At 41.0% G+C, this 24733-nt stretch overlaps 1 protein-coding gene across 1 annotated transcript; it reads left to right on the top strand.

Annotated features, from left to right (window-relative positions):
* Positions 1-13350: 13350 nt before the first annotated feature.
* On the top strand, positions 13351-16643 carry LOC147902806 (pentatricopeptide repeat-containing protein At5g27110-like). The gene has a single exon (XM_087374273.1). It carries the CDS (start codon positions 13472-13474, stop codon positions 16406-16408), a length of 2937 nt encoding a protein of 978 aa, XP_087230399.1. The 5' UTR covers positions 13351-13471; the 3' UTR covers positions 16409-16643.
* Positions 16644-24733: the final 8090 nt, after the last annotated feature.

Here is a 24733-nt window from a genome sequence, read left to right as displayed (position 1 = left end):
GTGAAGGATTTTCAGAGTTATAAATCTCTGTGTATTCGATTTCGTCTCTCTGTTATGCATTTTTCATACTAAGGTTTTGAAACCTTAGATTTATGCCACATGGCAGTGGATAAGTGTTGACTCCCATTTCTCACTCATCGGTTGGGATTTTGGATTCTGCCAGAAGAGAGATATTTGCAGATTTTCTTGCTGAGTCCGATTATGCAATGGCGCCCATGTTTTGAAGCATCTCAGGTTCTATTTTCAGTAGCACTCATTACCGTGGGACTATGATTTCTTGAGCATACCTTATGCAGATCACTCTGGTTGCAGTTTGAGCAGTGTGCGCTCATTCGTGGTATGCATTGGGTTGCAATGGATGATTTATAGGCCATTTGGATGCATTGCGGTCCTTGTTGGATGCGCTAATAGGCCCAAATTGCCTTGTGGGATGCTATTTTTTATGGACGCTTTGCACATGGATGCTATTTTATGCTGAGGGACAGCTTTGACACATTGTTGGTAATGCACTGATAGTGCTATGCTCTCTTGGATGAGACATTATTGATGCATATGCCAGTGAACAGTGTTTATGCTTGAGTCATTTGGCACTTATTGGCATTTTCTTTTGGGCCAGATTTGCTCATATGGATGCATAGTATATGCACATGAGTCAGATGCATCTTTTGATGCTTTGAGCTTTGAATTTTGGTGATATTTCACTCTATTGTGGCATACACATTTGGGTGCACCTAGTATTTGGTGTGATTCTCTCTTGCAGGCACTAGCATTTGGGATTTTGTTTCATTTGCATCATGGCATCCTCTTCCACGTCTGAAAAGGAGTTTTTCAGCATTAAAAAGTTTGATGGGACAAACTTTTCTTTGTGGAAAGAACAAATAAGGGATGTGCTTATCAAAAGAAGCAGATTAAACCCTTGGCAGGGATTGAAGCTAAGCCTGCAAATATGTCTGAGGATGATTGGAATGAGTTGGATGCATTAGCAAAGTCTACTATTAGACTTCATCTTGCAGAGTCAGTTTATTTCACAGTAGTAAATGAGCAGACTACGGAAGATTTGTGGAAGAAACTGTGTGCCACTTATGAGAAGGAAATTGCCTCTAATAAAGTTTACCTCATGAAGAGGTTGTTTGAGCTGCAGATGAAGGAAGGGGTCTCCATTGCTTCTCACTTGAATGAATTCAATATTATTTTCAGCCAGCTTCAGGCTCAGAAGATGAATTTTGATGCGGAGACTAAGGCAATATTTCTCTTATGTTCATTGCCATCCTCATGGGATACCTTCCGTACAGCTGTCAGTAACTCTACACCTGGTGGAGTACTGAAATTTGATGATGTTGTGGGTAGCTTGTTGGCCGAGGAGATTAGACGGAAGTCTATGGATGGCAACAAGTAGGATGCAGCCTTAAATGTGCAAAGGGGCAGATCACAGTTCAGGGGGAAGTCCCAAGAAAGAGGAAAGTCACGTAGCAAATCCAGGGCACGGAACATTGAGTGTTACCACTGTGGCAAGAAGGGCCATATGAAAAAGGATTGCTACAAGCTAAAAAGAGAGCAAAAGGATAAGAAAAAGAATGCAAATCGGGGTGCAAATCAAAAGGAAGAGAGTCCAAGGGAGGACAAAGGAAAAGTGAACATCGAGAAGATCAATGCAGTCACACATGATAGTGACAATGACGTTCTCTTCATGTCTACTTTATCTTCAGAGTTGCTTACCACTTCAGATGATGCATATTCCCAGGATTGGATTTTGGATTCTGGTGCTTCATTCCATGTTACTCCCCATAGGGAATGGTTCTCCACTTATGATAGTGGAAAGACAGGTTGTGTGCATCTTGGAAATGACTATGCATGTGACACAGTGGGAGCAGGTGTGGGAGCAGGTGACATAAAGTTTTCTTTTGCAAATGGGTCTGCATTTGTTTTGAAACATGTGAGACATGTGCCTAAGCTGACCAAGAGTCTTATTTCAGTGGGTCAGCTAGATGATGCTGGTTTTCACACCACTTTTGGCTTTCAGAGTTGGAAAATTCAAAAGGGCTCTATGCTTTTGGCTAGGGGTGCCAAGTGTGGGACTTTGTATCCCTTACATGTATCAGGGGTATTTGATCATGTTGTTGCAATAACCGAGTAGCCAAGCACTTCTTTGTGGCATTGCAGGTTGGGGCACATGAGCCAGAATGGAATGAAACTCTTATGTCGTTTGGGTTATGTACCGCATTTGAGTTTCTCTGATTTTGAATTTTGTGAGCATTGTCTCTATGGGAAGCAGACTAAATCAGCCCATAAAAGAAGGGGAAAGAAAGAGTTTGAAATGCTTGATTTGGTGCATTCAGACGTATGTGGTCCCATGCCTACACGGTCATTAGGTGGGGCTGAATACTATGTGACATTCATTGATGATGCAACTAGGAAAGTGTGGGCTTATGCTATAGCTCGGAAGAGTGATGTGTTCCAAGCATTTCAGAAATGGCTGGCCTTGGTTGAGAATCAGTCAGGTAGAATGCTTAAATGCCTACGGACTGACAATGGTGGAGAGTATCTCTCTCATGACTTTCAGCATTTCTGTGATACTCGTGGGATTAAGAGGGAGCTCACATCCCCTCGTACTCCAGAGCAAAATCCAGTTGCAGAAAAGATGAACCGTACGATTCAAGAAAGGTTGCAATGCATGCTTTCCAATGCAAGTCTTTCTGGTGGTTTTTGGGCTGAGGCAATGAAGACTGCAGTGCATGTGATCAATAGATCACCTAGTAAGAGTTTGGATGGTGGTATTCCTGAAGAGGCATGGAGTGGCAAGAAGCCCTCTTACTCTCATTTGCATATATTTGGGTGTGAGGCATATGCACATGTGCCAAAAGAGCTTCGAAAGAAGCTAGATCCTAAGTCTAGGAAATGCATTTTTCTGGGTTATGGTGAAAGTGGAGAGATGGGCTATCGTCTCTGGGATCCAGAAGCAAAGAAGATCATACGCAGCAATGATGTGGTCTTCAATGAGAAGAAGATGCATAAGGCACCCATGAGGGATGTGGAAATGAGGAGAATCACTTTCCAGGATGTGAATCCACCTGCACATGTTGATAGACAGCAAGCTGTCAATGCACCAAATGTGCAAGAAAGGGTACCACCAAGTACTCCCACAGGTATACAATCAAGGGTAGATGATGGATCATCTATTGGTGGAAATGATGAGCCAAATGTGGCTGATATGCAAGTGGGACAACAAGCTGAAATGCCCTTGAGAAGATCATCTAGAGTGTCTAGACCGCCTGATAGGTTTGTTCCAGGGGTAGACTATGTGATGCTTACTGATTGCGGGGAGCCTTCTTGCTATAGAGAGGCTATGATGCGTGAGGATCAACGCAAGTGGGAGTATGCTATGCAATCAGAGATGAGTTCACTTATGAAGAATAAGACTTGGGACTTGGTTTCTTTGCCACATGGAAAGAAAGCATTGCCATGTAAATGGGTCTACAAAGTGAAGGTCACAGGTGATGATGTGCCTAGGTACAAGGCCCGTTTGGTTGCTAAAGGGTCAAGCAAGAGAAGGGTGTGGACTTTGATGAGATATTCTCTCCGGTTGTGAAGATGACCACACTTAGATGCATGCTTGGACTAGTGGCAATAGAGGATATGGAGCTTATGCAAATGGATGTCAAGACAGCTTTCTTGCATGGGGATTTGCATGAGGACATTTACATGGTGCAGCCGGAAGGCTTTGAAGAAAAGGGCAAAGAGCATTTAGTTTGCAAGCTGAAAAAGAGTCTCTATGGTCTTAAGCAAGCACCTAGAGAATGGTATCAGAAGTTTGATGCTTTCATTCGGTCCCAGGGTTTTAGAAGGAGTGAAATTGATCACTGCCTCTACACTAAAAGGGCTAAGGATAGTAGCCTGATAATCCTGGCACTATATGTGGATGATATGCTATTGGCTAGCAAGAATACTTATGAGCTAGATGCATTAAAGGCCAAGTTGCATGAGGCCTTTGATATGAAGGATTTGGGACTTGCAGGTCATATTCTTGGTATGCACATCACGCATGATCGAAGTAGGAAACTCCTTTGGCTTTCATAAAAAGAGTATGTTACAAAAGTATTACAGCGTTTCAATATGGAGGGGGGGAAGGCAATGAGTACTCCATTGCCTCCATATGTGAAACTGAGTCATACGGATAGTCCCAAATCAGATGAGGAGAGGGCCATGATGGCCAAGGTTCCTTATGCATCAGCAGTTGGGAGTCTTATGTATGCTATGATAGCTACTAGACCAGACATTGCATTTGCAGTGGGAGTTGTTAGCCGGTATATGGCTAATCCAGGAAAGAGGCATTGGGAGGCAGTTAAGTGCATCATGAGGTACATGAAGGGTACCAAGGAGATGTGCATTTGCTTTGGTAAAGGAGACATGCATGTACTTGGGTACACAGATTCAAACTATGCAGGGCATGTGGATAGTAGGAGATCCACTTCTGGTTATGTGTTCACCTTTGCAGGTGGTGCAGTGTCGTGGATGTCTCGCGCATAGAAGTGCGTTGCTTTGTCTACCACAGAGGCTGAGTATGTTGCAGCCACAGAGGGTTGCAAGAAGGCTATATGGCTTGATCGGCTAGTGGGAGATTTGGGGATTCATACAGGTGTACCGACATTGCATAGTGATTCCATGAGTGCTATATTCAGCTAGCACGGAATCCGGTCTTTCATGCAAAGAACAAACACATTGAGGTCAGGTACCATTTCATCAGGGAGGTACTTGAGGACAAGCGCATAGAGCTTGTCAAGGTTCATACAGATGATAACCCTGCAGATATGCTGACGAAGAGTCTACCTAGTCAGCGGTTTGAGTATTGTCGTGTATTGATGGGCATTGGATAGTATGCTCACTGGTTGTTCTCCCTTAAAGGCACATTGTCCTTTAAGTGGGAGGTTGTGGGGTTAAAGGTCACTGTGCCTTAACCCCAGTTATGTACAATACTCAAATACATATATAAATGAATGAAAAAGAAGATTAGGGTGATTCTGCACCCAACAAAACTTGTGTGGCTCTCTGTCTCTCTCTCTCCTTCTTCCGTTCTTGCTTCCGTTGAGAGCACTCTCAGAGCTCCCTCTTAATCCCACGTGTATCACAGAAATGCTGAAAGTCATGAGAGAGATACTCTCCACCATTGTCAGTCCGTAGGCATTTAAGTGTTCTACCTGACTGATTCTCAACCAAGGCCAGCCATTTCTGAAATACCTGGAACACATCACTCTTTCGAGCTATAGCATAAGCCCACACTTTCCTAGTTGCATCATTAATCAATGTCACATAGTATTCAGCCCCGCCTAATGATCGTGTAGGCATGGGACCACATACGTCTGAATGCACCAAATCAAGCATTTCAAACTCTTTCTTTCCCCTTCTTTTATGGGCTGATTTAGTCTGCTTCCCATAGAGACAGTGCTCACAAAATTCAAAATCAGAGAAACTCAAATGCGGTACATAACCCAAACGGCATAAGAGTTTCATTCCATTCTGGCTCATGTGCCCCAACCTGCAATGCCACAAAGAAGTGCTTGGCTGCTTGGTTATTGCAACAACATGATCAAATACCCCTGATACATGTAAGGGATACAAAGTCCCACACTTGGCACCCCTGGCCAAAAGCATAGAGCCCTTCTGAATTTTCCAACTCTGAAAGCCAAAAGTGGTGTGAAAACCAGCATCATCTAGCTGACCCACTGAAATAAGACTCTTGGTCAACTTAGGCACATGTCTCACATGTTTCAAAACAAATGCAGACCCATTTGCAAAAGAAAACTTTATGTCACCTGCTCCCACTATGTCACATGTATAGTCATTTCCAAGATGCACACAACCTGTCTTTCCACTGTCATAAGTGGATAACCATTCCCTATGGGGAGTAACATGGAATGAAGCACCAGAATCCAAAATCCAAATCCTGGGAATATGCATCATCTGAAGTGGTAAGCAACTCTGTAGATAGACTAGACATGAAGAGAACGTCATTGTCACTATCATGTGTGACTGCATTGATCTCCTCGATCTTCACTTTTCCTTTGTCCTCCCTTGGACTCTCTTCCTTTTGATTTGCACCCCAATTTGCATTCTTTTTCTTATCCTTTTGCTCTCTTTTTAGTTTGTAGCAATCCTTTTTCATATGGCCCTTCTTGCCACAGTGGTAATACTCAATGTTCCGTGCCCTGGATTTGCTACAAGACGTCCCTCTTTCTTGGGACTTCCCCCTGAACTGTGATTTGGCCCTTTGCACATTTAAGGCTGCATCCTGCTTGTTGCCGTCCATAGACTTCCATCTAATCTCCTCGGCCAACAAGCTACCCACAACATCATCAAATTTCAGTACTCCACCAGGTGCAGAGTTACTGACAGCTATACGGAAGGTATCCCATGAGGATGGCAATGAACATAAGAGAAATATTGCCTTAATACGCATCTAAATTCATCTTCTGAGCCTGAAGCTGGTTGAAAATAATATTGAATTCATTCAAGTGAGAAGGAATGGAGACCCCTTCCTTCATCTGCAGCTCAAACAACCTCTTCATGAGGTAAACTTTATTAGACGCAGTTTCCTTTTCACAAGTGGCACATAGTTTCTTCCACAAATCTTCTGTAGTCTACTCATTTACTACTGTGAAATAAACTGACTCTACAAGATGAAGTCTAATAGTAGATTTTGCTAATGCATCCAACTCATTCCAATCATCCTCAGACATATTTGTAGGCTTAGCTTCAATCCCTGCCAAGGGTTTAATCTGCTTCTTTTGAATAAGCACATCCCTTATTTGTTCTTTCCACAAAGAAAAGTTTGTCCCATCAAAATTTTTAATGCTAAAAAACTCCTTTTCAGACATGGAAGAGGATGCCATGATGCAAATGAAGCAAAAATCCCAAATGCTAGTGCCTACAAGAGAGAATCACACCAAATGCCAGGTGCGCCCAAATGTGTATGCCACAATAGAGTGAAATATCACCAAAACTCATGTCTCAAAGCATCTGACTCATGTGCATATACTATGCATCCATATGAGCAAATATGGCCCAAAAGAAAATGCCAACTGCAATGGCAATTCAAAATGCCAATAAGTGCCAAATGACTCAAGCATAAACACCGTCCACTGGCATATGCATTAATAATATCTCATCCAAGAGAGCATAGCAGTATCAGTGCATCACCTGCAATGTGTCAAAGCTGTCCCTCAGCATAAAATAGCATCCATGTGCAAAGCGTCCATAAAAATAGCATCCCACAAGGAAATTTGGGCCTATCAACGCATCCAATAAAAATCGCAATGCATCCAAATGGCCTATAAATCATCCACTGCAACCCAATGCACACCACGAATGAGCGCACACTGCTCAAACTGCAACCAGAGTGATCTGCATAAGTAATGCTCAAGAAATTATAGTCCCACGGTAATGACCACTACTGAAAATAGAACTGGAGATGCCTCAAAACATGGGCGCCATTGCATAATCGGACTCAGCAAGAAAATCTGCAAATATCTCTCTTCTGCCGGAACTCCAAAATCCCAACCGATGAGTGAGAAATAGGAGTCAACACTTATCCACTGCCATGTGGCATAAATCTAAGGTTTCAAAACCTTAGAATGAAAAATGCATAATAGAGAGACGAAATCGAATACACAGAGATCTATAACTCTGGAAATCCTCCACCGAATCGCATCAGAACTGACATGTAGGGGTTTTTGGCGTCCGGAATGCAATGGGACAGATGGTTTTGGAAACCGTGGTCTCAATCACTGGGTCCAACACACGAACTGAAAAATGTTTTTGGAAACAGAGCTGTTTTTAAACTCCACCGGAGTGCGAATGATGAGCAATAGAAGTTTTAGGACCTCCTGAGTCCACCGGAAGTGACAGATCTGCAAATGGTTGCTCCAAACTTGAGTTCCAACACTCGGGCAGGAAAAACGCAGAAACTGACACAGTGAGTCAGAAATCCAATGAAATGATCCCAGATTTAAGAATGAAGGTGTTTCCAAGCTCCTGAAGTGAAGTGGACACCAAAAGCAAGCAATAGTTGCCTCTACAAGTCAATACGGAGTCTCTGTCATCGAATGGAACAGGGAAAGCTCAAAAAACGACTTTTTCTTTGAAAACATTTAACAGGCTCTCAAAACCACTTCACAAAACCAAAGTGACTTTTCCAAAGGTTCCTCCAAGGTCTCTACATACTCGGATGCAAGTAAAGTCACCCACAAAGCTTCCCACAGAGCTGTTGAGCTTCAAGCATTCACGCACCCTCAGCTAGATCACCCGAGCTCTGATACCAGTTGAGAGTGCTCTCAACGGAAGCAAGAACGGAAGAGGGAGAGAGAGAAACACAGAGCCACACAAGTTTTGGTGGGTGCAGAACACCCTAATCTTCTTTTTCATTCATTTATATATGTGTTTGAGTATTGTACATAACCGGGGTAAAGGCACAGTGACCTTTAACCCCCACAATAGTTGGGGCTTGTTTGTTGAAGTTATGGCAAGAAAGTATCTTACCTGAACAACTACTTGAACATATTAATGGGGACATAATGAAACTTATACCTAAAGATAGAGATAAGAATGATTGAAAAAATTGGATGCCCCTGACCATGCTAAATTGTAGTTATAGAATTTTTGCAAAAGCCTTGGCTCCGAGACTAAAAAATAAAATGGATAGATGGACTTTGTAGGAGTAGAAAGGGCTTATAAAGGGAAGATAGCTTTTGGAAGCTATTATTAATATTTTGGAAGGCTATGAGTATGCTAAGGAGACTAAAAAAGATATATGCTTTCTCAGAATTGATTTTAACAAAGCATATGACAGATTGGAATGGGATTTTTGCTACAATTTTTGTAGGACATGGGTCTAGGAACAAAATTCATCTCTTTTGTCAGATTGTTACTCACTAATGCCTTAGCTAAGATTTGCGTCATGAAGGAACATGTGGCAAGCTATCTCTATGAATGGAAAGGAAAGAATGCAAGACAATGGAAATAAAAATGAAATGGAAGTAGACAATAGTATTGAACCAAAATACTCACATGTAGATAGCTTGATGTTGACTGATGTAACAAAACTAGAAAGTACAATGCCTTTATAGAATAGGCACACACACTCTAGGTGTCACATGTATATGGGATAAGTCCCATAGTGACACATGGCACTCTAGGATATAAAGTAGTCTAGTACTACTCTAGAACACTAGAAAACACTCACTTTGGCTTCATGTTCCAACACCCCCCCATGAAGGCAAGGTGAGAGATTACTAGAATGGAGCCAAGAACAAGACATGACATGATGAATCTACTAATCTGTACATCCCAAATAGCTCAGAGGCTCAAAAGAGAAGCATGGCTACCTGACCCAACAAAACGGTCTAGGGAGTGCACCAACATCCTGGAACTCGGCCAAGCCTGATAACGAAATCCATCAATGCCAATAATAGGACTCTCATAGTACATCCCCCCCTGGCTTCATAACATGAAGTGGTAGGAAGCCACACACAAATAAAGTAAAAGAGAATAACATCATTTTAGGAGGACTATCCAAGGCTGAGAACCTTTATTAATTCAACACACATGATTTATTTGCATTCATTTTAGGGGGACTCCCAAGGCAAAGTACCTTCGACACACTCAAAAAACAAAGTCAAGATCATCCGGTTCATAGACCTCTTTATTAAGAGAGAGATCTTGGATGTGAGCAGTGAGAGCATGAATTGGAGTAGAGGTGTCTGCATCGTCTTCGTCTTCGTTGGATATAGTCCCACCCAAGTTGGCATGGTCTTTAGATTGTTGTTTGGCCAGCTTTTGGAAGCAACGATCTTCGGTGTGACCAAGCTTTCCACAGTAAGTGCACTTGAAAGGTTTGAAGTTACCTTTCCCTTTAGGAAACCTCCCTTTAGTAAATAGTGCATTGGCATCAAAAGTATCACTATGCCTTCTTTCATGATCAAGAAGCATAGCAACCATGTCATGGTAGCTCATGCTTGCCACTCTTAATGCTGGTATGATCTCCCGATACTTAGGAATTTCTTCAATGCTCGTGAGGAGCACTGCAACCTGGTCATCATCCCCAACTGGGGCCTTCAACGTAGCAAGTTGAGTGATGAGAGACTCCATATGATTCAGATGGGTGAGAAGAGAGTCCTCATGCTTCATCTGGAGTTTGAAGAATTCTTGGCAGAGAAAGACCTTAGAATTGATTACCTTATTGCCGAAGAGACCTTCAAACTTCTCCCATAATTCTTGAGCAGTGGAATCAAAGTCGAGATGATGAATAACTTCATCACCCAAACCCAAACCAATGAGAGAAAGGGCTTTGTCGTTTAAATTCTCCCAGTGTAGAATTTTCTTCTCATCCAATTGTGGCTTTTTATCCTTGCCACAAACAACATTCCAGACCCCATCTTTCATAAGGATAAGACGCAACTTTGTTTGCCATGTCGGAAAGTTCTTACCAGTGAACTTCTCAATAAAGGTACTCGATCTTGAAGACTCCATGGCTGTAAATGATTCTTGATTAGGACATGGAAGAAGTCATCACGGGAGAGGGCATCACGAGAGAAGCATTATGAGCAATAGGAGCAACATCACATTTGTCATCAATGTTGATTTGGTGAAGAAGAGGAAAGAGGGAGTCAACATGAGAAATAAGAATCAACAATGTCTTGCTGCTGTAGATCAGGTCGAATCAACTCCACGAATTAGCACTGTCTCAGGCCGAATCAGCTCCACGAATCATCTCCACGAATGTAGAGAAGTGAGCAGCAGCTTCAGGAAGAGTGGTGGTAGGCAGCTTCTAAGAAATGACGGGCAACAGAACTCGTGGGCAAGCAGAAAAATTCGCGCAGGAAAAATTTCGTCACTTTCTTGCAGGAGCCATAACTTTTCACCAGAACATCGAATTGCAAAGATGTGAAAACAAAAAATGAAGTTCTCAAAGTCCTCTACAACTTTGCTTCAGATTTCAGGTCAAAATTCAGCTTCTGTCCAAAGATACGGCCATCAGAAAGTGGCGGCTTGTTTCTAGCAAGGAGATGTAGCAAGAATGAAGACGTCATTGCTCAAGGAACCACAGCGTGGGCAGCTTCTTCATGAACTCAGGCAGCTCCACATGAACTCGGGAGATGTAGCAAGAATGAAGACGATGATGAGGTTAAGGAAGGGGAGCACCTCTCTTGCACTTAGAGAAAGAGAGAGAGGGCATGGCTTCCTTTTCCGGCCTCCCTCTCCTCAATCTCTAAGAGCAATGTGGCTCTGATACTACATGAAGGAACATGTGGCAAGCTATCTCTATGAATGGAAAGGAAAGAATGCAAGACAATGGAAATAAAAATGAAATGGAAGTAGACAATAGTATTGAACCAAAATACTCACATGTAGATAGCTTGATGTTGACTGATGTAACAAAACTAGAAAGTACAATGCCTTTATAGAATAGGCACACACACTCTAGGTGTCACATGTATATGGGATAAGTCCCATAGTGACACATGGCACTCTAGGATATAAAGTAGTCTAGTACTACTCTAGAACACTAGAAAACACTCACTTTGGCTTCATGTTCCAACACGTCAATTGTGAGATGACTTAGGCTTTTTTCAAAGGAGATCTATTAGATGGGGATGCCTCCAAGCTCCTTTACTTTTTGCCTTTGCAATTGATGCCCTTGGGTAGTTACTCTTCAAGACCAAGCGACTAAAGGTAGGATAAAGGGAACTGAACTCCCTTCTAGCAAACAACTTATTACTCAAAAATTTACAGATGATACAAATCTCACTCTTGGAAATACTCCTCAGGACATTCAAGGGGTTCTAGAATGTCTTGATATTTTTTGTTTAGCCTCAATTATCAATCATGCTAAAATAGGATATGCAACTCTGGAAGGCAATGACTAGCTGACTTTAAAGCAGCTAGGTTGTAAAAAAATCCCTAAAGGGAAAGTCTTTAGACTATTGGGCATCGCCATGGGTTTTGATGTTAATACGAAAGATAAATGGAAATGGTTCTTAAATAGTTTCAAAGGAAAATTTGACAAGTGAATGGTTTTTCAGGCTAACTTGGTAGGGAGGACGATGGCTTTAAACCATTGTATTTATCCTATAGCTATTTTCTATTTATCCTACTAGTGTCAAAGGTAGGACTTGAAATTCAAAAGATGCCACTAGAAAGAGAATATCTAAGGTAAGGTGGTCCTTATGCACAAGAACCAAGAAGGGGGGCATGAGGGTTGTGGACATTCAACAATCCAAGCTGGCAGCCTCGTGGATCATTAAGGTAGTTTAAAACCTTGACATGGATTGGGCTCAACTTCTCCTTAGAAAATTCAGACATGTCAGACCTGTGAAGGCTTTTAAATGGAAAAATTACACCTAGGTTATCTCCTATTTGCAACCCTGAGCCTTGTCAGACTAAGGGTAGTGAACTCTGAAAATCTTTGTGGCATGCTTTTGAAGAAGTCAAGAGTTAGGTCATCTTCTTCATAGGCAAGAGTAATTTTATGTGTTTGGACTCCATTTAGGTATTTGAAATATTTCAAGGTAGGTCTCTCAATAATATTGACATATTGAAGGTAACCTGCCCTTCAAAAAGGGCCTAATAATGCTGAGGTCAGTTGTGGGATATCAATAAAATTAGATGGATGTTGTTCAAGCTTTCAAATCAAGATCAAACTTTTGTTATGGCCAGAATCTCTGTATGGAATCATGACATTCAATGGAAAAGGGGTTCTTTTCTTAACTACTCACCTGGGTACGTTCTCCCTACCTCCTCCCTATCCCTACTCACATGAATGAATTTTAGGATATTTTGAGAGTTCTTAATGACAGATTGAAAGCTTTTGACAACAGATTCAAGTGGAAAGAAGCAAGGTGAACGACATTCAAGTGGCCTGCCTTGCTTGCCTTGCAGTAAGGAAAAGAGGGGGAGAGAGTGAGAAAGTGAGAACGAGAGAGTGATGACTTGGATCTGCACCAAGGAGAAGAAGGGAGGGGGGGGAGAGGGAGAGAGAGAGAGAGTGTGTGTGTGTGCGTGTGCTTGCCTTCTAATAGAAAGAGGGAGGAAAAGTTGGTGCCACCTATTTTTGAAGAAATTAAGAAAACGAAATGTGGGCTTTTTTCGCTTCTTGCAGAGGCATCTTCACTTAGTCCTACCCTTGAGGCAGGGGAAAAAAAAGGTTTTTACTACTCATATGGGAGAAAATAAAGACTTGAAAGAAATGTGAAGCTGTTATGGTTAATTCTAGACAATGGCATGTACAAAGGAAGGAGGGGTATGCTCTAAGTTATAACTTATGTTATGATGTTCAAGTGGCCAGAGGGCATAAATCCCTGCCCTCAAGAGATTGTTTTGTGCTCGCACTTGCTACGGCTGAAATCTCAGTCATGGTCCTCAATCGTTTGTGGGTTGCTTCCCGCGAGCGACTCCATCATCGCAGACACCTCCTCTCTCGCTCATGCTGCCACCCATCCACAGCAATTGCATTTGGTCTCGCCTCGCATGCCTCTCAGGAACATACGTTCCTCATGTGCTATCCACATCTCGACCTCTCTCGTGGAAACAGACCCTGGATTCTCTCGGCGCCTCAACGGATCCTTCTACCTGTGCTTTTCTCATGCGGGCTTGTGGTAATTCAAAGACTCTCCCAGATGGCAAGCGCGTTCACGCCCACATGAGTAAAATTGGACTGGAAAACGATCCGTTTCTAGGGAGCCTCATCGTACGGATGTATTGCAAGTGTGGAGCTATACGGGAAGCATGTGCATTCTTTTTCAGAATGCGTGAAAGGAGTACGCACTCCTGGAACTTCATCATTGGAGCTTGTGCGCAGCTTGGGCAGAGCGAGCAGGCCCTCCGTTTCTTTAGTCTCATGCAGCAGGAAGGGATGACTCCAGACAAGGTCACCTTCGTCTATACTCTTTCCGCGTGTGCCCACCTGGTATGCCTAGCTGAGGGAAGTCGAATTCATGGCCGTCTCATGGGTAGCATAATTGAGTCTGACGTTGTTGTTGCCACTGCAATTGTGAACATGTATGGTAAGTGTGGCAGCCTTGAGAACGCACGGAGAACGTTTGACAAAATAACTGAGGGGAACGTGATTTTCTGGAATGCTATGCTTGCAGCGTATGTCCAGCATGGGTGTGGCGATGAGGCCTTCCACTTTTTTAGCAATATGCAACAGGAGGGAGTGATTGCGGATGAGGCTACCTTTGTGAGCATTCTTTCTGCATGTGCAACCCAGACGTCCTTAATTGAAGGCAAACGTGTGCACACCTGCATTTTGTATAATGGACTTGAGCCAGATGTGGTAGTGGCAACTGCACTTGTCAATATGTACGGCAAATGCAAAAGCATTGAGGATGCTCGCAAGACGTTTGAGAGAATGAAGACCCGGGATGTGATTGCATGGAATGCAATTATTGGTGCATATGCCTACCATGGCCATGCTGTGGAGGCCCTGGAACTTTTTTGTGAAATGCAACACGAAGATTTTATTCCGAACAAGGTTACCTTTGTCAGCATTCTTGATGGTTATGCTGGCGAGATAGCTTTAGCTGAAGGCAAGCGAATGCATGCCCGCATTTTACAGACTGGGCTTGAGAAAGATGTTGTTTTGGGAACTGCCCTTGTCAGCATGTACGGAAGGTGCAATAGGCTTGAGGACGCCCTAATGGTGTTTGAAACAATGAGGCACCGAAGTATGGTGTCATGGAATGCTATGATTGCCGTCTGTGGCCGTCATGGACAAGGTAAGAAGGCCCTTGAGGTCTTTGATGAAATGCAGCAGGAAGGAGCGATTCCAGACAAGTTCACCTTCATTAGCATTCTTGATGCCTGTGCTAGTGAGACAGCCCTAAAGGAAGGGCGTCAGGTACATATGCTCATCGCAATCCATACCTGTGACCTGGACATTGTAGTTGCAAATGCACTACTTAATCTGTATGGCAAGTGTGGACATATAGAGGATGCTCAAACGATATTTGAAAAGATGCCTACGCGAAACATTGTATCTTGGAACTCTTTGATTGCAGCATATTCCGAGCATGTGCACATTCGTCAGGTCCTTTTTATCTTTGATCGAATGCAATGGGAAGGATTCATTCCAGACAAAGTCACATTTCTCAGCATTCTCTCTGCATGTGCCAGCCAGGCAACCCTGGTAAAAGGCAAGCATATGCACACCTGTATTATAAATGTTGGACTCGAGTTAGATCTGGTTGTTGTAAATGCTCTGATTAACATGTATGGAAAATGCAACAGTTTTGAGGAGGCAAGGAGAGCGTTTGACAAATTGCCTGAGAGGAATCTATACTCGTGGAATGCCATGATTGCAATGTATGCCCAGCATGGCTACAGCAGGGAAATCGTCCTCCTGTTTGATCAAATGCAGTTGGAAGGAATAATTCCAGATAATTTCAGTTTTGCTAGTATGCTCTCAGCATGTGCCAGCCAGGCTGCCTTAGCCGAAGGCAAATATCTGCACACTCGGATTATGAACTCCGGCTTTGAGTCAGATCATGTTGTAGTGACTGCACTTGTCAACATGTATGGTAAGTGCGGCAGCCTGGAAAAGGCTCGAAGAAATTTTGAAAAGATGCATAAGCAGGACATTATCTCATGGAACACCATGATTTCTGCCTATGCCCAGTTGGGGCACTGCAAAGATGTCCTTGTGCTCTTTGACCGGATGCATCTGGAAGGGTTTATTCCAGTTAAGGTCACCTTCATCAGTGTGCTTTCTGCCTGTGCCAGCCAATCAGCTTTAATTGAAGGTAAGCGTGTGCATGCTCAGGTGCTACACAGTGGAGTTGCGTTAGATGTAGTACTAGCAACTGCTATCCTTAACATGTATGGCAAGTGTGGAAGCCTGCAGGATGCACAAGGTATTTTTGATAGCATGCCTGAGCGGAATGTCTTCACATGGAATACTATGATTTCAATATATGCCCAACATGGGCATGGGAATGAGACCCTACATGTCTTTGATCTGATGCTGAAGGAAGGACTGAACCCAGACATGGCTACCTTTGTTGGTGTTCTTTCTGGGTGTAGTCATGCTGGCCTGATTGATGAAGGTCACCAATGCTTGTTTGCCCTTGATCAATATGTTGGCAATAAAATGGCTCCCAAACACTATGACTGCTTCATTGACCTACTTGGAAGGGCAGGAAGATTGGATGAGGCAGAGCACTTGATTAGTCATATGCCATTTCAACCTAGTGAGGTATCATGGACGAGCTTACTTGGTGCCTGCAGGTACCAAGGGGATGTTAATCGAGGAGAGAAAGCTGTAGATTATACTTTGGAACTGGATCCAAAGGAGGTTTCACCATATGTCGTGTTATCAAAAATGTCTCTTGCATCTGGGAGGGTTGATGGGGAAATTTTGTGAAGGAAAGATGGGTAAGAATATAAAGATGTGGCCTGAGAGAAGATCAAAATGTGGTCCAAGCCAGGAAACGGTGGTTGATTGTATGCAGACAGGGGACTTCACTTCTGAAAACACAGCAAAGCATTCAATTTTTACAGAAGTTACGAAAAATTTCATATCCAACAATGAACTTGTATCTTTGCACTCAAAATCTTTAATTGCTAGATCCATGACAAATGGATCAACTAGGGTACCTGCCCATACGAATACCAATTCTTTAACGATGTATCCCTTTAATTATAAACATGCTATCTAGAAGAAAGTCGACGTGTTTGGCATTCATAACATTTTGTTCAAATGTTTTTTTGATCCAATTTCTAATTTAATGCTACAAAATCAAAATGTAAATCTGATTTTTCAGCTACTAGAACTTTATGTTTATCCTTTTAACTTACATCCCTAAATCATGGCGAATCATGTTTTCTTACTCAATTGAAAGTTCAAGAAAGGTCAGAGTAAACTTCTCTTCTACACACCTAGTGAAATAAAAGAGTAAGTTGTATAAATCCCCCCGCGTCATTTAGAATTCAGGTAATGGTCTTACTATTGTCGATACTTGTGGCACTACCATCGATAATTGGTCAATTATCACTAGTAAAATGTTGATAATTGCAAGTAATAGTCTTATTAATGCCATTGGTAGTCACCACACCATTACTCCTCCTCCCTGAGGATGCTAACAAGTTGCATATGGTTTTGGGCGTTTGGTATTAGTATCCAAATGTCCATTACTCTATGGCATGTGAATATATGTGGTTTTGGGGCTTCGGGATTTATATCTAGGTGGCCACTATTGTATGACATGTAAAATTTAGACCATTGCATCATCAAACCAAACAAAAGAAATCAATCTAGCTTTTTAAGCAAGAAAAGTCCTAGCAACCTCACCCATCACTCCATGTTCACAATCACATTTATTGGCTCTAGTTGTGGTAACCCTTACCCCAAATGCAAGATATTGGAGCAATGGACCACTTCCACAAGCACAATCAACATTCATCTCTCACCATCTTCCTCTCTTAGATACTTGCGACTCAATTGTGGTCCACCTTACCCCAACACAAATTATGATTATTGGCTATATGATAGATACATCAAGAAAAATTACCCTCGTCTTCAACAACTCTGCAATCATGGATGCCCCAAGATAATAAGAGTTTAGTAAAGCAAAGGGAAGGCTTGTGAGAAGGAAGGTGCACTATGAGATTCTTATTTAGATTTGTAGATGATAGAAGCTAAGATGAATTAGATGAAAGAGAGAACTATGAACACCTCTTGACTTAGGGAGCGAGAAATTCAAAGATTGCATCTAAAGGATTGGGATAGGAGGCCAACACTAACCTTAGAGATAGGGTCAATTGTGGAGCTAAGGCCAAAGGATGGATATATAAAATCATGCTTTGGTGAGATAATCCGAGTTAGCATATGCCAAGTCGAAAGATGCATTCACTATCCACTTCGCCGATTTTGTAGGCAAGATTGGTTAGTTGGCATAGATATGTTTGGAAGTGTGAGAGTTGAATCCATAGCCATGAGAAAGAGGCATGAGCCATTAGTTCAAGCTCCATGTGGATGTGTATCTCAAGGATGAAGGCATGGAAGTTGAAGATTGTACTGGTAGATGGGCCTTTGGAAAGGTGTACAAGGTAGGTATCCTTGGTCTTGCTTCAACATGCCATGTAATATGGAGAGGGGAGAGCACAAACTATAAAATCCAAGAAAGACATCTTGATGAAAAGATTGCAAGAACAAGAAAGACATCTTGATGAAAAGACACCTATACATACAACATGCTTGTCCAAGTCCTTGATGTCATAAGTGAAGGACTACCATCGTTAATCACACCTTTTTTCAATGGTGGAACTCTAGAAGCACGTGCATCACTTGTTGTTGAGCAAAGCGGGGCACAAGTAGTATTATGAGGCATTTTTGGGAAAGAAATGTCATGGAAACTCGATGCATACGGTTTAGCATGTTTTAATAAAAGCAAGGAATCTTTCCGTAGAGACATGGTTGAGAGAATACACCAAGATCTACTCTAGTGAAAGCTTGCATGCATTGGATCATTGTGATGCATATTGACCATTAGATCATTGGATCATTGGATCATTGTGATGCATATTGATCTTCATCCAACTAACATAATTCTTGAGTCCATTGCGTATGATGCATGTTCTATAGGTATAATCAATTTTGGTTGAGTAATTGGCTTTTTTGAGATGAGAGTTTTTTCTCAGAAGGTGAAGTAGGTAGACAATGCGGACAATGTGCCGGGTGATGTAAATGATTGACATGAGAAGGAATAAGATCAAAGAAGACATGGTTAGCATCAAGAATTTCATATTCATGTAATTATATGCATTTTTTACTTGACTTATTTTTGTAAGCTAGTAACATAGTAAAAAATGGCTTTAAACATCTTATTACTACTAATAAAATTGAAAATAATGGTGATAGATTGGGAAAAAAAATAACACATTCCATATTGTTCTTGTTACCACTCTGAAAATTGTAGTGTTATTGTGATAAATATTATAGGAAGTAATAAACATAGTATTGATGGTACTAGTACTACTATTGGGCGACACATTTATATAAGGACCCCATTGGTTATTTTTTCCTACTTTGGATTTCAGAGGTATATTCTTCTCTAATCCAAGCCCACACATGGCCTTGTCCTAGGGAGTCGTTACTAGTTCCTATGCCCACAAGGCAAGGGCTAGATGGGACTATTTCTTAGGTGCAAATGCTTAGAATCTCTTGAAGGGAGTTTTTTTGCCTTTTTTAATGTGTACATGTCTCTAGCACATATAAAATGAGTACTATGAAATGCTACATGGGTTCACTTTTACATTGTTTAAGACATGTCCACCTCATGCATGCACTTTTGCATTTTTTACGTAAAATTATTTTATAAATTCATGCATGTTTTATATGTCATGTATGCATAAAATCATGTGTATGTATCATTGTGTGCTAGAGGTAGCTTATTTAATAAATGCATATCCACATAGGTTATGATAGTTGAGCATCAAGGAGGCTCTCCAGTCAATAGGCCTTTATAAAGTTGCATTAATATGTGGATCTTGGCGTGTGCCATAAGCAAAACACTGCATGCATAAATTTCTATGAGGTGACATCAAGTTAAATTTTGGTTGGCTCTAAGCACAATTTTGGTGCTATGTTAACAAATTCTCCATGCAAGCTTGCTTTAAGAGAAATTGCTAGAGAAAATAAACAATATGAGATAGTGATGGAGGTCACAATAATAGAAATGATAGGTTGCAACATTTGAGGACCAAGGCTCTAGAGTAAGCAAGGATGCTACTAGAAGTAGGCTCATACATTGTGGGGGAGCATGGATTCAAGCAATAGAGGGCCACCTAGCCAATTGAATCACATGGAAAATGGAAGATCACAAACTATTGGCACCTCAAGTTTTGTCCTAGAGCACACACTATATACTTCAATACATGGCAAGAAGCATCAGCATAGATATGTGCCACTATACTTTGTGAAGAAAGTTTAGGTTGGCTTTTCTTTAGATTGGGAAAAATGATGGAAGCCTCAAACTAATGTCTCTGTCACACAAGGGATGATATTCAATACAAATTAGGGAGCATAGGAGAGGACCAAGTAGAGAAGTTTCAAGACGAAAATTTAGATTTAGTTCTTGCAAAGCACAATGTAGATGAGAATACCCACAACATGGTGATAGCTCTCTATACATAGTTGCAACTCATTTATAGGAGATCTAGTGCTTGCAAATTGCCATATAGATAATGCCCACAATAATGTGATATCTCTCTAAACATAGTTGAGGACTTTGTTGAACATCAACTCATTCTTGAGGCAAGATTGCATAGATCAAAGAGTTGCATAGCATGGGAACCTCCTAGAAGACCATGCAAATGATGAACATATGTCACCATCTATTAAACCAACCATTTTTTATGGAGGCATTTCTAATAGACACCTATTTTCCAATCACTTTTTGATGCAAGAATAGGCTTTTTTACCACCCCCTACAATACCCCTACATCCATCGGTTCCATCTTCTTTTATTTGCTATGGACTTGGGAATAGACAGAGTGTGTTCCCTATGTCAAATTTTTTTTCACTATCATTATACATGGTTTTGGGACTTGGTGATTTGTTGCCAAATTAGTCAAGCAATCTGGTTTCTACATGTTTATGATTCATATGCTTTGTTGGTGTAGAGCAAAGCAAGGGAGAAAGGAAGCTTGGAAAGTACAAAAAATGGATTGAGACAATGTGTGAGGCTAGCAATCATTTTACATGTACACATAAGGATAAACCGCTTAGCAGCCCCATGGTCACATGAACTAATAAAGGGAAAAAACCTCCACTAGATGGAGTAAAAAGTGTCCCTGTTTGAGTCTTACTAGACCACTTGGCACTTCTAAAACATGTGCTTACAAACCCCCTGGAGTTGAATGTGACATCAATCATGAAATGGAAGCAAGCTCGAAAGCTTGCAAAATCTTACTTTTTGTGAGGCAAAGCCTTTATGAATATATCTACCACATTATGATGTGTAGGCACAAAGATCATGTTGATCACTCCTGCAAGCAATCTCTTCTTGACATAATGTACCTCAATGTGCTTTGTGCAAGCATGGAAGACAATATCCTTTGCAACTTCCAAAGCATTCTAATTGCTGGTGACAATAATGATAATCTCTCCCTGACATAATGACTGTCAATGAAGACAATCTCTCCTTGATAAAATGACTATTAGTGAAGACAATCATTCCTTGATATAATGATAGTGTGTTTCAATGTGCTTTGTGCAAGAATGGAAGGAAGGATCTTTGCAATTGCCAAAGCATTCTAGTTATTAGTGAAGATAGAGGTAATGGTGACTATCCCATAACCAAAGCAATGAAAATAATGATTTTTAGTGAAGACAATTGCTCCTTGAAGGTTTACATAATGATAGTGTACCTCAATGCTATTTATGTAAGCATGGAAGATAGGATCCTTTGCAACTACCAAAGCATTATAATTGTTAGTGAAGATAGAGGTAGTGATGATGGTCCCATAACCAAATCAACATATAATTGTCTATGCAATAAACACTCAACTGTAGTTGTGAATTTTGCTCTATACTCAGTTTTTGAATTAGCGGACAGCTAATTGTCAATGAAGATAGAGGTAGTGACAAGTGTCCCATAAGCAAATAAGAATATAATCGTCTAGGCCATACACACTCAATTGTAGTTTTGAATGTTTCCTTAGAGTTAGATTCACAACTAGAAGTGGCTACTAAAAGTTTTGTCCTGCTCAACCATGAAATGCATGAACTACCCAAGAAGAAGGAAAAACTAATAGTGTGACACTCATGTGTCAAAGTAGCTAGCCAAATCTAAGTCACAAAAAGCATGCAGCTACGGACTACCCCCCCTAGGGTAGAACAATCCAAGGTGTTGAGTACCTTGCAAATAGCAAAATATCCACTTCATTGCCTACCAATGCTTACTACCTTGGCTACGATAAACTGACACCCATACTGTATGCATGGCCTTGTGTTGCATAAATAGATCAAAGAACCCATAGCCTATTGGTATAAAGTTTGATCAAATGGGTATCTCGAGTTCTGAAGACTAAGCCTCATACCTATGTCCATAGGTATGTCACCTGGCTTGTAGCCCTAAAAAAGAAACCTTTGGAGTAGCTTCTATATATACATTGTCTACATCATGGGGATACCATTTTCTCACTGTGAAAATTGTATTCCCCAAATGAAATGCAATGGTCCCAGATCACTGACCTCAAATGAGTCATGTAATTGAATTTCAGCCTTAAATGCTATAATGTTCTACTCATGAGGTTCTATCGATAGCATATCATTGACATCAAACACGATGATCGAAAATTCTACTCTTATTGTTTTGACATAGAGAGGACTCTTAATTGGACTATTATAGAAGCCATGTGGAATTAAATATCTATGTATGTTGTTCTTGTACCATGCTTTACTACATAGAGAGCTTTCTTTAGCTGACACAATTTATGTTCCTACACCTTTTATACAAGACCATGAGGTTGAGATACATATACCTCCTCATGAAAATATCCATGCAAAGAAGCATTTATTATGTCCAATTGATCTATATTCCAACCATGATGAGATGCCATAACAATTATGCATCTAATAGTAGTCATCCTCAAAGTGGAAGTAAAGGTGTCCTTGAAGCCCATACTCTTTTATTGCACATAATCCTTTGCAAAAAGCCTTGCCTTAAGGCGGTCCATAGTGCCATCTCTTCCCATTTGAGCTTGTAAAACTGTTTAGTGCCAATTGCCTTCTTCCCATGAGGTAGATACCATGTATCGTTATGCATGATGGAATCATATTCACTTTGCATGGAAGCCATCCTCCTTTTCACTACACGTGCTCACAAATTTCATAATGATTTAGTAATCCAGATGCATGATGAGATGTTGAGCATGTCCTGTAAGGTAATGAATTAGCCATCCAATGCCACGTATTGTATCCAACAACCATTTGGGAATCCATTTGTATGCTTAAATTGCTTGCATTTCCTCATTCATTGCATCATCCACAATTGCCTCATCTATGGGCATATTAACAGGCTGGTTTCTTGCTAAAATAGGCTAGTCCCATTGCTATGGGCAGCATTTCAACACCTTGATGTGGATTTGAAAGCTATACAATTGACTAAATCATATTGTATAGGGCTTGTGGATAGATTTCATGTTGTTTTGTGTATGGCAACAAATGATATGAGCTTATTTTTCCAGAAACACATCTCTACTCCACCTCCTAACCAGATGGTAGAGTTTGTACCCTTTTCTTTTGAAGCTTTAATGTGCAAAAATGAATTTAATAGATTTGTCATCAAGCTTGGTTCTCTATTGATCTAGCACTAATGTATATGCCAAGTATCCAAACACTCAAAAGTGTGAGATTGAAGGCATTTTCCATACCAAGCTTCTAATAGAGTTACTATTTATAATGCTTTTGTGGGGCATTAATTCAGCACATATGTTGCACACATGACAACCTCCAACCAAGACCTAATGGGAAAACTTTAACTCTTCAACATGCATCTTGCCATTTGCATGAGAGATCGATTTTTCTCTCAGTCATAGTGTTCTGTTAAGGTGTGTATGGCACAATCCACTAATGAATAATGTCTGTATCTACCAAATAAGCATGAGAACCCTTTGACATAGACTCTCCCTTCTGATCTATAGGGAGAGTACCAATCTTAAAGCCTAATATATTTTTAATCATAATTAAAGATAAAATGTCAAAAGGGCACAAATACCTCAGATTTTTCTTTCATTAGATATACCCATGCACATCTATCCTCATGGGACCACATAGATCACTATGAATGAGCTATAATTTTCTAATAGCTCCAGTTGGTCGATCTTTTGGGAATGATACCCAATGCATTTTCCCTAGGTACAATCCTCCTCGCAAACATGATGGGCAAGAGCATGTATTTGTAGCACCTCAGACACCATATCATGCCTTTGAAAAGCAACAAGCTATGATAATTTAGATGGCCAAATTAGGAATGCAAAATATTTGCATCCACCATCTCTGAAGTAGTAATCACTGAGAAAGCATCATGTGCAACTCTCTCATACTGATTCATCATGTATAGGTTATGGCATACTGTAACTTAAGTGATAATGGTGTTCGATTGAAAATGTCATGAACCAAGCATCTGTCATCAACAAACATAATGACACAACCAAGCCTAGCAATGGCCAAAACTAATAGTAGGTTCTTTTCAATTCTAGGTACCCATAAAACATTAGAGAGTGTAATTGTCCCACCATTTGTTGTGGTGGTGGTAAGCAACACTTTTTCAACACCTTTCACTAGATATGAGGAGTTGTTTGCAAATGTGGCAGTATCCCCATGAGATGCATTCTCAAGAGAGATAAACATACTATGATTGGAAGTAATGTGCTTGCTAGCACCACTATCAAAAAACCAATCATTAGCATTTGATACTAAAGGGCATGTATCATGAAGAAAAGGATCGTAGCTACACACCATTGAGAATGCCCAATTCAAATTATATGCATGAGTGCGTGTAACCTTTACTGATTCCCTCTTCTCTCCACTAGATGCAAGAGTGTCAGTTATTGATATTTCCCATTGCCAAAGGTGTTGAGGTGGTGTATGAGTGAGAAACTGATAGATCCAATGGGACTGATGCCATTAAGAACCAATCAAGATTTTTAAGCAATGGCTTACTTGGCTTTCTGGAGTTTGATT

Source organism: Dipteris shenzhenensis, chromosome 4, assembly GCF_047967505.1.
Source record: "Dipteris shenzhenensis isolate YYH24624 ecotype China chromosome 4, Dip_SZ_1.0, whole genome shotgun sequence".
In the NCBI taxonomy this organism is placed as follows: domain Eukaryota; kingdom Viridiplantae; phylum Streptophyta; class Polypodiopsida; order Gleicheniales; family Dipteridaceae; genus Dipteris; species Dipteris shenzhenensis.
This window is presented reverse-complemented; position numbering and strand designations above follow the sequence as displayed.